The sequence below is a fragment of the Rattus norvegicus genome, chromosome 1, assembly GCF_036323735.1.
Source record: "Rattus norvegicus strain BN/NHsdMcwi chromosome 1, GRCr8, whole genome shotgun sequence".
Taxonomy (NCBI): domain Eukaryota; kingdom Metazoa; phylum Chordata; class Mammalia; order Rodentia; family Muridae; genus Rattus; species Rattus norvegicus.
Genome location: NC_086019.1, coordinates 223,296,780 through 223,314,267, shown reverse-complemented (window position 1 = coordinate 223,314,267; position 17,488 = coordinate 223,296,780). Strand labels below are relative to the sequence as shown.

Below are 17,488 nucleotides of genomic sequence, written 5' to 3'. Positions count from 1 at the left end.
TGACCTGAAAATCACATAGCTGAGGATGTCTGAGAGCATTTGCCCTCCCTGCTCTCACTTCCCCGGTGCTGGTATCTAGGTACACACCATATCCACAGATTCTCAAGGTTTATTAATGCTATTGTCTTCTGTATAGCTCTGTTTACCTCCCCAGCCATCCCTGGCACGCCTGTCAGTGGACTTGTTTCTGTTCTCAAGATATACACTGAATTAATCTTACAGCAGTACTGGCAAGCTTCCTCCAAATGGATGTGAATCCACAGGCTCGTTCCTGGCAGACATCTTAGTAATTTCTTTCCTTTTCCTGACATCGTACTTCTCTGCTGATGTAATTGGATTGATTGTGCCAACCTGGATTGAACTCAGCACTGCCTGGGACAAATGTCTAGGGAAAGACATTAAAGGCCATGGGAAGGAGCCATGCCTTTCCTGACATCAACACTTAAAAGGAATTGAGTGGGTTTGAGGAGTTTCACCGTCCAGGGAGGAGGAACCAAGTTACAGAAGCATGAACAAGCAGGAACCCCAAGAAGAATTCAACTGTGTTCAGTCATCTGTGGGTCACACACAATCCTAGGGGACACTTAAGAAAGAAAAATGTTGTGATATCTCCAGGATAGTTTGCAACAGAAATTTTCATAGGTTGAGGATTTGAATCTAGAGATTTATAGATCCCAAATACATAAGCTGTTGACTTTCTAAGAGAGCCAAATAAACCCGCTGAGAGTCCTGTGTGCTGGTCTTGCAGATGCCGATGTCTATCACTAGAGGGCACAACAAGATCAGCGACTGATTTAAGCAAAGCCAGCCTGTGGTTTCCAGAGGGATACAGAAAGGAAGAAAACGAAAAACCACAGGCAGGCAGGTGTGCTCTTTGCTTAAATCATAACCTCTGCACCAAAACTTAAATCAGTTCCACTAAAAGAGTCTCCAATTTAATTGAATGACTGATGACCCCAGGGGACATCTGGCACCCCACAGAGAGTTAGAGAAGAGACTAAGCCATGCTAGGAAGTCAGGGGAGCCCAGCTGCCTCTTCTCCATAATGGGAAGAGCGAGGCAGCTTTGGCGGGCTAGGTACTCACTATTTGGCAGAGTCTGACAGCTGGTACTCCCTCCTCCTGTCGTAACACTCCTGGATTCCCGGATCCAGCCACAGCTGCTTGATGGCTGCCACCTGGTCTCTGGAGATCGCAGAGACTTTGTCTACTTCCACTTCTCTGATGATCTGGGCATTTTCCTATTCAATGGAAAGAAAACACTGCCCTTAAGTGAAAGAAAAGACGACAGACGGGATGATCTTGCCCTGGCTCCTGGGGTGGAGGGTTCTGACAGGTGTTGGGCTGTACACAGCCAAGCCCTCAGAAACCAGAAGACTGGGCAGGATGAGTTGACTACTCAATCTAGAGAAGTGAGCCACAGACCGCACCAGACCTGCACCTCCAGTCTGGCAACAGCAGAGGCGGCTGCTCAGACCCGGCACCCAGTTGTGAACAGAGACACCCATGCCATGCAGCCACCGTCACTTCTACATATTTTCTGCCCATCCCAACATCCATGTAGTCAGCAACAGACACAAACTGTTGCAAACCAGGATTGTTTGGTAGAAGTGGAATGGCCTCAGGTGTAAGAACAGGGACACACTATCTCTGTAAATGGAAAAATCAATGTCAACGGCCACCCTGCCTTTTTTCTCTCAAGTTTTTTTTTCCTTTTTCTTTGTATTTGTTCGAAGTAGATTTTACTTTGTAGAGCAGCATTGGGTTCAGCAGAAAGCTTCAGTTCAACAGACAGCTCCCACATACCAGCCCTACAGTCCGGTGAATCAGTGCACAGTTCTTTCCCACCCGGAACCACTCCCAGATCACCTGTGCCGCATGACAACCACTAGGCTGTGTTCATTGTAGTTGTTGCCCTATGAACACACTAGAGATTACAGGCAGGAGCTTTGTGACAGCCTACACCCAATGAATATTTCTCTCTTGCAAATCTAGCACATATCCATTGCCCTTGAACCTCTGTATGTGATCCCTTCCACTGTCCTTAGCCAGAGAGGGTGATGGAGGGTCCTGAGTAGCCTTGCGTGGAGCATAGCCACCGTCCCCACCTTCTGGCTTCCCATTACCACTCTGTTGTTTTCTCCTGCCCTACGACTGCCTCTACCCTCTTCATCTGAAGTGGCCATGTACCTCTGTCTTCAAACAAGCCTGGAAATTCCTCAAAAGCAGAGCAAGAATCTTCCTTGTGCTTTTATCCAAGAGTTCAGCAGTTTCTGCAAGTGGTTGGTGCTTTCCTTTGATATGTAAGCTCGATAAACACATGTGGTACATGTACTTATGTAGCGGGGTGGGAAATCCACAGCCATGAAATGTGAGTGGCACAGTGCAAAGGCCTGTGCAGAGGGTGTCGAGTTCACAGAGGAATTTGGGGACTCACTGTGGTGGCTCTCAGCCAGGCATCTCCCTAACTCCACTGCCCCTTCTTGCATGGCATGCATCGTATGTTTTCCTATATTTAACAGTGAAATCCAGCTTTGCTGTTGAGAATTAGAGACAAAAAGTTGACAGAGAACTGGGTGGGAAACTGCCATGCTGTGAGGGAGGGGGAGGCGGTGGCCAGCATAGATGTGTGTCCAGGAGGTGGATGAATAAAGTGGGCCTGCTGGTCTTAGGAGTCTCAGGGGGAAAACAGTCAAACTCAAAGACACAGTGTTTGGGAGCAAACCAGCAGTTGCAGAAACATCGTCCTGATGACCAGGCTCTTGAAGAGAGCTCAGCACAGACATGGAAGAATGTGGCAGAATGGAACCCGTGATTTTGTACAATTAAAATATACTACTAAGAAGGGGAAACGGTGCTCAACAAGAACTTTCCTTTTCTTGTTTCTCAAAAACCAACATTTTCACAGCTTGGAGAGGGAATACAGAAGACAGATGTGTGTCACACAGGAGGTCCCAAGCTACCCATGAAAGGGTCACAGAGGAAGTGATACCCTCACACAGGACCCTGTGGCTGCTGAGTGTCCCTGTCAAGCACAGTGGGCTTCTAGCTGTGACCCAGCAGGCTGCCCAAACTGTCATGTCCTCATCACAGGGGCCCCTCTTCCGTCAACTCCCCAGCACAGCAGCCACCTCTGCGGGACTTTTTGTTAGGTAACTGTGCATTTGTGTTTTGATTCTACATAGTTATAGTATATATACCACATGTTCTCTTGACTATTAAATAATGAATATGGCTAAGACAAGCTATTTAAGGTGTGTGTGTACGCGTGTGTGTGTGTGTGTGTGTGTGTGTGTGTGTGTGTGAGAGAGAGAGAGAGAGAGAGAGAGAGAGAGAGAGAGAATCTTTGCATGGCGAGGAGCACTAAAGAGCTACTCTCTTGGCAATGTTCGAGGAAATAATACACCAACACTAACAATCAACAGGCGGTATGGGAGGTCTCTTGAACAAATTTCTCCAGCTGACATTTTAATTAAAATTAATATCTAATATCCATTTTCTATGTTACCAATGATAAAACCTTAACTAGATACTATTGGAAAGGTCTACTGACATCCAATAGCCATAAACACAGAGAACTTTGTTTTAAAAGTGGTGGTAAAAACACACATGTGTGCACACACACACACGCACACATTTCAAAATCGAAGTTCCCTGAAGAACAGGATTGTCAATTTTTGTACAGTCTCTGACCCACGTTTTCAGAGCTCTGTCCATGTGCAGAGTCCACTGCACATTCTGCTAAAGCTTGAGTGAGACCTTGAGACTCTGCAGCCATTGACTTTTGAAGTCTTGCAAGCATTGTTACCAAGGAAATACCAGTCAGCTGTGAATAGGTGCTCTCTCTATTCACATGCACATACACGCACATGGTGAATGTTGATAAACCAGGTGAAAGGCAGGGTCTGTGGCCTTGACTAAGCTGTAATGATGGTTTCTATCATCCCTTTCTACATGTTTCTAGATTATAGTTAACCATGAAAAGACATTGAATCTTTTGGGACACAGAAGGGGAGAAGTAGCCACAAGCTTGGAAAACCAGAGATCCACTCCAGCTTGCACACACTATGGCTGGTTTTCTAGACAACCTCATTGGCGTGAGGCATCAGTTGGGCCCTCAACATTGCCAAAACCCTGCTTAAATCATGCTCAATTTCTCCAAATCCTGGTTCAGGTTCACAGCCAACATAGACACATGGGCAGCTCTATGAGAGAGCATGCCTGCTCTTCTAAGTCACTTGCTTTATCAAGGTGGAGAGGGAGGGGTCTACACCCTCCTCATGGGCTCCCATCCCCTGATTCACATCCAGGTTTTCTTCCCAACTCTCAGCCTTGTTGATCCATACAAACTTTACACCCACACTGCCAGATACACAGATACACAGAGGCAGCGGCTTTCAGTGCCTTCCTCTCCACTCCACAGCATGGTCCCTGTAATGAATTCACCATTCCAGGGCAGTCTCAGTCAAACCCAAAGTGATACACCGATGCCTCCATTAAAGTTCTCCTGATTCTATTTACAGTCGGAATTCCCTGTCATCGTGGGTTCAGGTGAAACAAACATCTTGGGCATCAGTGTCTCTAAATTATCTTAGCAATGATAATCTTAGCCAGTCTCACTGCTTGACCTGTGAGTAGTCCTCCATGCTGAACCTGGGCTTGCTTCTGGGACTATTCAGCCCCTCTCTTGGATATTTTAATACAGAAGTGTCTTTGGGTGGGAATACACCAGACCCTTACACAGATGTTAAGAGATCAAAGAAAAAAGAGCAACTAGAGTTAGAGATGGGTAGAGGGATAGGTTCATATTTCTACCAGAGGATACGGAGGGATGGAAGAAGGGTGCTGTTCACACAACCCCTCACACCTTTGCCACCACAAACCTGGCTGTGCTGGCCATTACTGACAGCACTTCCCAAATGGGGGCGGGGAGCAGGGATTCTCTGCTACACCACATTTCGCAAGACACTCCTTCTCCTAAGAACCTTCGAGTTCTAGGATGGAGAAGCGCATTGAAGGCATAAGGTATCAGAGAGCATCTGGAAGATGGACTCCAATCCTTGAGTTTGTAGTTGACTCCGAGTGTTCTCCAGGAATACTTTCCAGAACCCCCACACCCCATGAATACTAAATCCCAAGGACGACCAAGATCCTCTTTAAGATTTCAGAGCATTTTGTAGGACCTGCTCACACCCCGTAAACCACCAATGTAAATGCTTTCACGAGTTGTTATATGTCTTACTTAGACACTTGTGTCCAGGCTGAGGTCCATAGGACACATGCAACTCAGGACAGCTATGACTACAGCCTAACCCGAAATCACAAACTTACTACAAACAGGGTGTTGTTGTTATTGTTGTTGTTGTTGTTGTTGTTGTTGTTGTTGCTGCTGTTGTTGTTTTTGGTTTTGGTTTGTAACCTGATTGCCCAACTTCCATGCATGGTTTTTGTAGATGATGTCATGTGACAATCTCTAAAGGCCAGATACTCCTGGAAGGGAATGATGACAAAAGAAACAGTCATATGGTGGCTCATGCCTTTAATCCCAGCACTGGAGAGGCCGAGGCAGGCAGACCTGTGAGTTCAAGGTTAGCCTGGTGTACACAGTAAGTTCCAGGACAGCCAGGACTATACAGAGAAACCATATCTCAGAAAACACTAAACGGGGGAGGTGTCTGCGTGTTCAGAACAGGCCCTGGGTTTTATGTTTTAAGTATTTTAAACCTAAGGCAGTTTGAATCCACCAAGACAGTGGAACCCACCAGAAGCAGGGCTCACTATGTGGCTGAAGAAAGCTGCCCTTCCTGTGATCACTTCTTTGGGGTTAGTTGGGCCGCATGTGCCTAGAGGCCTCGTGATGTGTCCCATGACAGATAGGGTTTCCTGCCACCAACTTGCTCCTCCTCGTCTGGCTCTGGAGTGGCCTTAGTTTCAGCTTTGTTTGTTTTACAGGAGACAGTTCAGTCCAACAAACATAAGATCTGCTCTTTCCCTCTCTTTCAGTGTCTGTTCTTTGTCCGGATATGTACCCTGATACCCACGGAACGCTGACATTTGTTTCACGCCCCTGCCCAGTCCAGTGGGAGTCCTTGTAGGGTGGGGCGAGAAGCTTCACGGCACACTGTTATTCTGGGACCCAGGCTCACAGCAGCAGGTGACTCTAACAACATCCTGGGTCCTGGAGTCTTCCATGCCCGCAGAAGAGTGGAAAGAGCAGGGAACATCGGGCAGAAGTTCTGTGAACTGGGTCTGGATGCTGAAGACATCACGTCTAGACACAGTTCAGTGAGCCAGGGTTGGTCGAAAGTGTCCACTGAGTATAGAGGAGGCAGGGGAAACCGGGCTGCCTGTACTCAAATGGAAAAGAAGTGGAATTGCTTGAAGGCAGAGTGATGTCTACGCTACTTAGAGACTCACAAAACCTCTTTTGCCAAAGTGACTTCTGAAACATGAATGATTGCAGTGTAGTTGGTCAAAATGGAGCTGGTGGACCAAATCCAGCCCCTGACTCAGTTTGTGAATAACATTCTTCTGGAACATAGCCTCGGCTGTCACACCGTCTCCTTTCACACTGACCACAACAGTGCCAAGTTGTTGGGTCAGAACCCAGATGATCTGCAGGGCTTTAAACACTTCTATGACCCCCCCCCCACACACACACATGCACACACACATGCACAAACGCTTGTGACCCCTGGAAACAGCTGGATAATTAAATTCACCCATGTAGCACACCACTGTCCCCCTCTATATATCTGAATTCATTCATCTGGGGTCTGTTTTATGAAGGAATCATTCTCCATTGGGTGTTGTGTTTTCTTTTCTTTTTCTTTTTAAGACCAGAATATATTTTGGTAGGGTAAGGTATGGTGAGGTGGGAGGGGTGCCTCCGCGGTGGCCCATGCTGAGGTATCCCTTCCCCCTGAGGTACCAACCCCAAGGTGGTATAGTATAGAATAGAGTTTATTTAGGCCATGGGAAGGGGAGTTGAGAAGGGAGTAGGGGCAGATAGAAGACATACATACATACATACATACATACATACATACATACATACATACAGACAATGGAGAGGCTGGAAAGGGGGAGGGGAAAGGGGAGAGAAGGAAAAAGGGGTCAAGGAGAGAAGGGCGGGGGGGGGGTAGAAAGAGTTCTCCTTTGCTAGATTTAACAAAGAAAATAAGCATTTCTACCTCCAGGTGAGGTAATATTTTGTGGCTAGGCAGAAACTGCCTATTTCATCTACAGACTGATACTGTCCAAAAAGGGACACCTTATGCAGAATGGTTGACTGATAATTTTGCCAAGACAGAATTATCAACCCTTCAAGATTTCTGCATTTCAAGGGTCTGTCAGTTGATTTTGGGTCAGAAGGCTGAAGATTTGCGCTCACATGTGGCTAACAGAGGACTGTGCTAGTGGAGATTTGTCTCTACAACCTCTCAGCTCTGGAAGCTGTGTTAGGCTTCCTATGTGTATAGATATTTGGTCATTCTCAGATTTCTGATGGGGTTGAAGACTGATTACAGTCTCATAGCCTATCAGGCTATTTGACTTTGAAAATGCATATCTTATTAGATAGCTATCAGATAGTATACAAGCTAGCCAGAATATAACATAGATTTTAAGCCTTTCTTAAGCTGGAATGGATAACTAAATGTTCTGTTTAACTGATAAAGTGTTGGACTGGGTGTTAGATATATTTTATGCTTTTAATTACAAAATGATAATAGCTGTGCTCAGCTTATATTTGAAAGAAAAGTTTTTTTTAATTAGACAAAAAGGGTTAAATGTAGGATGTCATTATATAGGTGAAGGCAGGTACAAGATAGAATGAGGCCTGTCATTGGACGAGAAGGAAGGATGGGCGGGAGAAAAGTTTTAGAGAGGGGAGGAGACTGGAGAAGGTAGGAGAAGCAGCCGAGAGACCATGGAGGCTGATGTTAAGGTTCCTCTCCGCACATTCATGGGTTTTTATGAATGTTCTTAAGGGATGGATGTGTACAGGGCTTTGTATGTCTAGTGGTCAATTATATCTTATCAACTGGATCAGAGGTTATTATTGTGTTGTGTGTTCTTTCATGTGGCGATTTAATTGAATTCAAGAGAGTGTGATGACTGGAGACATACGTATGTCTGGCATGGTGGCAGCCTGCCTTGGGAACTAGATAGATAGAGAGATTGTTGCCAGGCTCAGAGAGAAGCCACCGGCAGTGTGATATGGGATGGAGCAGAGCGGGTGAGAGGCTTTGCTGACTGAGATGAAGACGTCTACCAGAGAGCTTGGGGCACTGCGGTGCCAAACCTAGTGCAGGGTAAAAGACAGCATTTTTTTTATAATTTTACAGCAACATTTATATTTTAAAAAGAGGAAGGAATGTGTGGGTGGGTGACCATGAAGTCCTCCAGCCTGGAGAGAGATGGTTACGTGTGTTAGGGCAATTGCTGTGTGCACCAGAGTCTTTCTCTGCATGCCTTGTTTGGCAAACACTCTGCACCATTCAGGTTCTGTGGAGGACAAAGCTCAATTTCCCTCTCAAAAAGGAGAGAAGGGATGGTTCAGCAGTTAAGAGGCTTACTGCTCCTGTAGAAGTCATCATTTCTGTTCACAGCACTCACATCAGGCTAATTACAACGAAGGGCCTGAAACTTCAACTCAGGAAGTGATCTTAGCTGTGGACATTCGCATTCATATGCACATACCTATTCTAAGCTTAATTGTGTATTAAAAGAAAGGAAGGAACCAAAAAATGTGGATGCTTCAGTCTTTCTTAGAAGGGAGGACAAAATACTCACGAGAGGAAATACAGGGACAAAGAGTGGAGCAGGGGCTGAAGGCAAGGTCATCCAGAGACTGCCCCTCCTGGGGATCATCCCATATGTAGCCACCAAACCCAATCACTATTGCTGATACCAAGAAGTGCTTGCTGACAGGAGCCAGATATGGATGTCTCCTGAGAGGTTCTGCCAGAGCCTTACTGATACAGATGAGGATGCTTGCAGTTAACCATTGGACTGAGCACAGGGACTTCAATGAAAGGACTGAAGGAACTGAAGGGGTTTGCAACACCATAAGAAGAACAACAATATCAATCAATCACCCCCACCCCACCCCCAGAGCTCCCAGGGACTAAACCACCAACCAAAGAGTACACATGGAGGGTCTATGGCTCTAGAGGCATATGTAGCAGAGGATGGCATTGTCTGGCATCAATAGGAGGAGAAGCCCTTGGTCCTGTGAAGGCTCATTTCCCCAGTGTAGGGGAATGCCAGGACGTTGAAGTGGGAGTGGGTGGGTGGGAGTGGGAGCATCTTCATAGAAGCAGTGGGAGGGGGAGAGGGGTAATGGGAGAGGGGGGTAGAGGGGATAACATTTGAAATGTAAATACATAAAATATCCAATAAAAAGAAAAAAGAAAAAAGAAAGGAAGGAAGGGACATTCAGAGGTCAAAAAAAGGTCTCTACATGAGTGGACAAAATTATAAGTGAGTATTTGAAACTAGCTGAAGACTTTCCAATATCCACCATACAACCCAGGAGTGAAATATTTTCTTTGAAGGAGGCTGGAAAGTTGAGGTTAGCTACACACTGCTAGAAGATATACCCTTGATACACAGAAGGTATACCCTTGATGCCAGCCCACATGGTCTTTCCCTCTTCCTGTAAGAATACAAACATGTGGTTTTTGTTTTGTTTTGTTTTAGTTCAGCTATGTGGTCCATGCTGTCCTCAAACTTGTGAGCTCTGAGAACGTAGACTGAAGGCGCCCTCAAGAAACAATCCTCCAAATCAGGAATTCATTTGTGTTAATTACAATAGCAGTTATTGTAAATATCAATATCAACATGTTTACAGAATAAAATAAGGATCACTGACTATCTGGGACCTTAAACAGCCTTGACAGGCAAGAAAGCTGGGCCAGAGGTCATGTTCTAGGACTCACATCTTCATCTAGTGGCATCTTCTGTAACTGCAAGTCCATTGACAAACAAAACTCCAGTACCTAGAGTCTCGGTCAGACGCATGTGGGTAGGTTTTACATTGAAGCCTCTCTAGGAGGTAAGGTTACCTAATGACCCATTCTTCAGGGGAATAGGGAAAGAATGGGTTAGATTTTTAGTGGAAGGCATAATAAAGCTAGCACAACAATCACCCAGATTTAAGAGTCCCTGGGAGGACTGGCGTTTAGCAAATCCTCCGAGGTGCTTGCAGGATCTAGATGAGATGGTCTGCTACTCGTGACTCAGTTGAGGTCTGGGATGGAGATGAATTTCTTGGCTCTAAGACCTTAGGACTCCACTGCTGGCTTTTTGCTGCTATATGCAAAGCCTCCCAAGAAGGCAGCCAGTTCCTTTGTACCCTGGAGCCTGTGTGTGGCTGTACTGTTCTTTTCACAGGATTTAACATTGTGTTCCTAACACTATGTTTCCTGCTGCTTCTTTCTGGGTAGGAGAGTGGGTGGGGGGAAGGGGATAGTGATCAGGTATGAGGAGTGGGACGCAGGGCATCTCTAGGACTAGCTGGAGACCTGGGATTGGGGGTCAGGGATGATACAGGGAGTCGATGGGGGTGAGCCTAACTGAGATATCTTTCATTTAAAAAGCACAGTTACATCTAGGCTGTAGACACTGTATCCCACCGGCTACCCTTCAAACTCCCATCCCTGCCCAGTGATGGTTGCCCCCGGGGTGGGTTCATTCTCAACATCAAAGCTTGCATTTTTCGAAACTAAGGCATTGCAACATGTCTCCCAAGACCCATCCAACAACAACTCCCGCCCCCGGACCCCTTTATTTTCCTGGTGTTTCACTTTTTCCAGGCTTTTCAATAGCTCGAAAAACTCTTAAGCAGACAAGAAATATGTGGGTCACAGCTTGCTTTAATAATGTGTTTTGGAAATAGTTTTTAATCCTGGATGCATGTTTGGTGGTTGTTTTCCTTTTGCAGTGAGAACCCACAGGCATTTCAGCCTAGAAGCAGAGTGGAGGAAGCAGAGGCCTTCCCAGGGACTCCTGGCCCTCTGCTCCATGGGGAGCCATTACAGCTCCCCAGCCCTGCAGTTTTCAAAGCCTGCCCTGCCCCCAGTCTAGACTGGACATGAGAAGAGGTTCCTGCCTTGAGCAGTAGTCAGCTCTTCCTCTGCCAGCCATTACCCACTCCCTTGTAAAGCAAAGCCAAGTCACAGGGCACAGCTTTGAAGGGGGCAAGGAAGCTTCTAGGGAACTTCAGGTGCTCTGGATCATGTGAGGGAAGAGGCTGCTGCTGCTGGTTGTGGTTAGACAGGGGGTGGGAGTGGGTTGACTACATGTCCGTGATGCTGTGGTGTTTCCAGCACCAGGGGAAAGAGACTCCCATCCATTGCAACTCAACAAGGTTAGATCAGGGTCTGGATTAATGAGCCAAGCAAGGCTCATCAGGACACAGGGCCAAATACAAATGTAGGACACTCAGCCAAGTTTGAACTTCAGATACATAGTGGATACTTCAGTACAAGTGTGCCTCCTGAATTTAATAAAAACCTGTAATGTAGAATGAGCTCAAGTGGCCGAGGGGAGACACTGAAGATTTGGTCACTTTGGATTGGGAGCTATTTATCAACAACAGCGTTTTGTTGCCCGCCTACACACACACACACACACACACACACACACACACAAGACTGAGCAACATTGGTGTGAGCACATGGTGAGGCAAGAAAACAGAACCGTGGTCATTTGTCCCTGACAACAGCTCCACATACTTCCAGTGATCTGGGAGGTGCACCAAACCTTTTTTTCACATGCCAGAGAAAAGTCAACCTTTCCTCCTCCTCACTCCTCATCCAGCCCACCTCCCCTCTCAGAACTCCGTCACCAACAATGAGAGCAGAAGTTCCTCCTAGTCAACAGTCTGGGAATTGAAAATATTTGGGTAATAAAAACCCTGCATTTGTACTGAACAGATACCAAGACCCCTGTCCCCCAAACAACACAATGTGACATTTTGTCCAGCTTCTCCATGCTTTTCAGCACTATGGCATTACATGTAATGTAGAAAGGACTCAACAGACACAGGAAATATATAGAAGGAACTTGAGCATCTAGGTAGTGGATCTCTCTGTTCCCCGTCACTCTTGTCCTCCAGAGTCAAAGCTTGCTTTAATAATGTATCATTCCTTATACATAATAGAGACCAAAAATCATGCACACTAATATATTTAACACTTAATGCTACTTGAAACAGTCATAACGGTAAACTTTGATCTCTCTCTCTCTCTCTCTCTCTCTCTCTCTCTCTCTCTGTGTGTATGTGTGTGTGTGTGTGTGTGTGTGTGTGTGTGTGACTTCATTTTTTTAAAACAAGAAGTAAGAGGTGAAGTGGTTTACAGTTGTAATCCCTGCTATTAGGAGTCTGAAGTGGAGATTGAGCAGTTGAGACCAGGCTAGACAACATAGCAACATGTTACCTCAAAAAAGAAAACAAAAAAACAAAACAAAACAAAACAAAACAAACAGACAAACAAAAAAACGTTAGAGCCTGCCGCCTCTACTGCTCCCTAGAGACTATGATGGACTAGAGGAAGGGAAGCTTAGCTGGTGTGGGTGGGTACAGTACCAGATCTTGGTTGGGCAAAGAAAGGACACATCTGGGAACTGCTTCAGAGAACTGGTTCAGTATTTATGCCCCTGGGGAAGTGGCCAGAGTCTCTGGGGCAAGGTTTGTGTGGCTGTGTACCATTGTCTAGATCAGGGGTGTTGGAAGATACATAATCTACATAATCAGGGGCTGTAGGGTGGAGATGGGGTACCTTATAAACTCAAACAAGGGGTGAAGCCTGATAACTATCAGGGTGATAAATTCTTACTAGGTTGATGGTGGGTGGGACAGCCAACTTGACGGTGCCAGGTTGGTAGGGGGAAGTAGCCTACTCCTGCCACCCTCATCTGAGGTATCTGGGGTTGAAGCTCCCTTGATTCTTCCTCAGCAGTCTTGGGTCATTACGGTTCCACAACCGCTATTATGTGTACATCAGGGATGCTGGTTCCTTGTAAGTGAAATTAACAGTGCTTCATCTGGTTCTCAGGCAAAAGCTACTCCATGCCACACGATAGCAAGTGAAGCACAGGCAGAGGTGGCTGAGGGAAGGCCTGTAGAGTTGGAGCACTCTAGCTCTGAAGTTGCTAACTCAGTTTAACCAAAAGGCACAGTTCCACTAACTGTGATAAGTGGCAAATATTCGGCCTTCAGCGCTGCCAAGCCTTGTCCCATGGTTCTTTGTGGGTTCTGAGGCACATTCTAAGCTGCCCTCACTACGTGTTGGGAGTTGCTGTTCAAAGAGAGATCCTTGGAACAGCATCAGTGAGACTGCTTGGAAACACAGAACATGGCCAACAAGGCCAGCATCTTGGTTCTTGGCCTGGCATATAAAGTAACTGTGCATCCACATTCATCTCTCTCTGCTTCCCGACTGTGGGTGCAATGTGATCAGACACCTCACAGTTCTGCTTCCCCACCACTATGCACTGTATCTCAAACCATGAGAAAAAGAAAACATTGTCACAGTACTGTGAAAAGTAACCAGTACAGAAGATTTGTACCAAGAGTTGGGATGGCACCATGATAAATCTGACCATGTCGTTCTTAGACATTTGGAACTGCTTTTGAAGGAGATTAGAGACTATGGAAAAGTTTAGAACCATAAAAGCCACCGAATTGTATAAGCAGAGCATAATAGGCCATTCTGGAAGTAGGTTGGAAGACCAGAATACCAAGAAAAACAGGGACCGTGGAGGACCAACTCATGAATTTCAGAGGGAAACAAGCTCTATTTAGAAATAAGTTAGAAGTCATTCATATGTAATTCTGGCAAAAAGTCTGGGGGCATTCTGCTATATCCTGAAAACCTAAGTGAAACTTAGTGCAAACATCGTGGGCTATTTTGGGGGATAGAATCTCAATGCAAGAGAACATTCAGGCTGTAGTGTGGTTCTTACTTAGTGCCGGGAAAACAGTTGTAATCATTAAAGAAAGTTAGTGACCCCAAAAGAAACTCCACTCTGCACTTGGATAGTAGGAAAGGTGCTTTGAGGGTGAGATTCCACCCATTAAGGGCTCCAACATGTGACATACAAAATTATTGAAAGGAAAGAGAGTGAGCTGAGATTGCCACTGACTAGGGTTCCCACTTGACAGCAATCACCCAGGGAAGTATTTCACCAGGGTCAACTCAAAAAGCACACTGGCTACTGCAACCAAGCAGTCAAGGCTCCATCTTGGAGCTGACAGCAGAATATAGTAGCATCAGATGGTTTTTAATGTTCCTCATAAGTTTTTAAATGTGAGCATGTGGTCCCCTGTCAATGGTGCTGTTTGAAGAGGTTATAGAACTATTAGGAAGTAGGGCTTTACTGGAGGAAGTAAATCACCAGGGGTGGGCTTTAAGCAGTTAGAGTCTTATATCACTTCCTGTTCTTATTCTCTGCTTCCTGTGTGTGGATGAAAGATGTGATCATCTAGCTCCCTGCTCTTCCTTGCCTATTGCCTCACTACTGTGGATTTTCCCCTCTGGAACCATAAACTAAAATAAGGTCTTTCTTCCTGAAGTTGGTTTTGCTCATGGCATTTCATCACAGCAACAAAAAGGCAACTTACACATGTTATCCCTGTGGTACTTGTCTCATAGGCACGAAAGATACAAGAGTGGCAGGGATGTGGAGGCTCCCATCAAGGCTATAGAAGGCTATTGAGGCCAGGTAATATACATCATGGCTGAGTTCTCTGCAAGGAAGCCCTGAGGACATGAGCAACAGGAAGATGTCCATGTCACAGACACAGAGGCCTGTGAGTCATGAGGACAGCAAAACCTTGCCTGATATTGATGTTGGCAGTATGTACAGAAAATGTCACCACAGCTTTGTCCTCCAAGATGGCTGCAGCCTGTGTCTGTTCCCTACAGAGAGCCACCTGCTTCCCCTTTCAGTCAAGGCCATGTCATCCCTGCTATGGTTGACTGTATCATCACACCGAGAACCGAACACACCTCACCTTAAGTTGCTTTTGAACTCAATGACTTTATTCCCATCTCTATTTTTTTTTCTGGTGACGACTCAAGGGTCTTAAGACACTGAGGTTGGAACATAGGGTAAGAGACAGATTTGGGTCCACTAGTTTTAATCATGATCTTCTCTGCTGCTGTCACAAAGCACAGTGCTTCAAGATCCACACTTGTTTTTAACTGTGGATTCTCCTTGAAACCAACACATTGACTGCTAGCATGTGGACACTCGAAGGCCCGAGACTGCTAATGACAGTTATTAGATGTCATTTTAAAATCCTGTTTCACATGTGAACTGGTCAGTTCTGGGTAAATGCTGACCTTTGCTTTTAAGCATTCCCTCACAAAGCTCTGACAGAACCAAGGCCATGGGATTAAATGTTAAAAAGAAAATGGACCTTTATCCTTAACCTTTAGTTTTTAACTCCAGCCAAACATTTCTGTCATTTAGAAAGCATGATTTTCTCTTAGATAGAGGATGTTTTTCCTCATCCATAGAGAACATACGAGGCTTCTCCAGCGACATCAAAAGCAATTAGAAATGCTTCGAAATGATCATTTGGTTTCCATTTCAGGGGTGAGTGGTGGCAGAATGACGCCAACTTCAAAAGCTAATGGCTCACAAGAGCCACCAAGGCCAAGAAATCCAGGATCAGGAGCAGCTGGTCATCCTGACAGCTCTAGTCAACATGTGGGGCTAAATCTCAAGAGAAAACCAGGGTCTTCACCATCCCCGGGGGCCGGGGAGGTGTATATTCTCTCAGATTCACAGTGTCTTCTCACATCACCAAAGAAAGGAAAAGAAATAACCTATGTCCTCCCGTCACCCGCATCACATCCACTGGACTCTTTCTTTGTATGTATTTAAATTACTGTTTGTAGGCACTATGGATGTCCAAATGTGCATAGTTACATATGTATAGGCTGTATGCTGAAAAGGGTTTGGTGCTGGGATCAAACTCAGGGCCCACAGTGTACTAGGCAAATGCCGTACCAAGTTAAAGAAAAGCTTTTCTTTTAATTAAGGGCTTCTGGCTACAAGGTCTTTGTTTTACCTTTTTCCTTTTTAAATCTTATATCATTCTTATCTTCCTCTCATTAAAAAAATCTTATTGATATATAACTTGCATACAATGGATTGATTTGAAATGTACAATCAATATTCAGAGTTGTGTAACTATCACGTTTAACTTTAGAAAATGTCTACTGTCCCCCAGAAGACCAACGGTAGTAAAGGGTAAAGTATGTCCTCCACAGAGATGCCCTCAAGTTCAAACCCCCTGCATTTTAGATGTGACTCTGTTTGGAAATGACCTTTCCAGATGTAATCTGGTTAAGATGAGGTCATTACAGTGGGCCCAAATTCAATCTCACAAGTGCCTTAACTACAGCAGGAGAAATTAGACACAAACACACAGAGAAGGCAGTGAAACAAGACTCCAAGGGAAGATGTTGGCAGAGGGTAGCCACCTGCTACCAGAAGCTAAAGGGCTAGGGAACCCCAACTATGATGCCTGTGAACCACAATAAGGACTAGCATGGCAGGATAACCTTAAGGATGCACTATTGGCACACACACCTTGCTGGTAACCAACAGCTCTGTAACTGCGCTTAAGGCTTGCTCGGCAAGGCATGCTTCTCACTTGGAAACCCAGCTAGCGACCCAAGAAAGTCATGAATACTAGGGAAAAACAGACGATGGCCACTTCACTAAACCAGCATAATACCTAACCACATTCTAAATATCTGTCATTAGACCCACAGATTAAGTGTAGTCCTTACCCCTCATTAAGGAAACTCACCTTTGCATCAGATGAAGACCATTACAGAAAACTACAAGTAGTCTAAATGCAGAGAACAAGAGATCATTGGGTGCCGCATCCCAACTTGTATTTTTACAATACAATCTTGCATCTAAGGCTCAGGGATAATTGTGGCTAGAGCCAGAGGACAGTGAAATTATGTGTCCTAGAAGTACCGGAGAAGTTATACCTAGGAAGTCTCATCAATACAGCTGTTTACATAAGATCTGGAACAACAGTGACATGGACAGACATAATAACATGGAAGGAGGAAATCTCATGGGGCTGCAGCCCTTGACAATGAAGGAGGATGCTGTCTTTTGGGGACTTCTGGCTTCTGGAACTGGTGTCTGTTGCTCTAAGTCACTCAGTCTGTGGCAATCTATTAGAGAAACTCAAGTACAAGTCTGGTCATTCCCCTCCCTCCATAGTCTCCTAGCCCTAGATAGTCATTGATACCCTTTGTCATTCCCTCTCCACATGGATTTGCCTCTCTTGAGCATTGCTATAAATGGTAGCTTACAATATGTGGCCCTTTGTGACTGGTTTCTCTTACTTACTATACATTTCAAACTTCATTCATGCAGTCGCTCATGTCTGTAGTGCAATTCTTTTTCTATTATTATTCTTACTGAATAATACTTCACTCAAT

The 17,488-nt window shown here is 45.3% G+C and overlaps 1 protein-coding gene across 2 annotated transcripts in view; it reads right to left on the bottom strand.

The window, feature by feature from the left end:
• The window catches only part of Gna14 (G protein subunit alpha 14), a 182,409-nt gene that overhangs the window by 9,943 nt on the left and 154,978 nt on the right, over positions 1-17,488 (bottom strand). For both annotated transcript variants that reach the window (NM_001013151.2, XM_008760288.4), the window contains one exon: positions 1,086-1,240. In NM_001013151.2, coding sequence (NP_001013169.1) covers positions 1,086-1,240 — 155 coding nt within the window. The remainder of the gene's footprint in view (positions 1-1,085; positions 1,241-17,488) is intronic.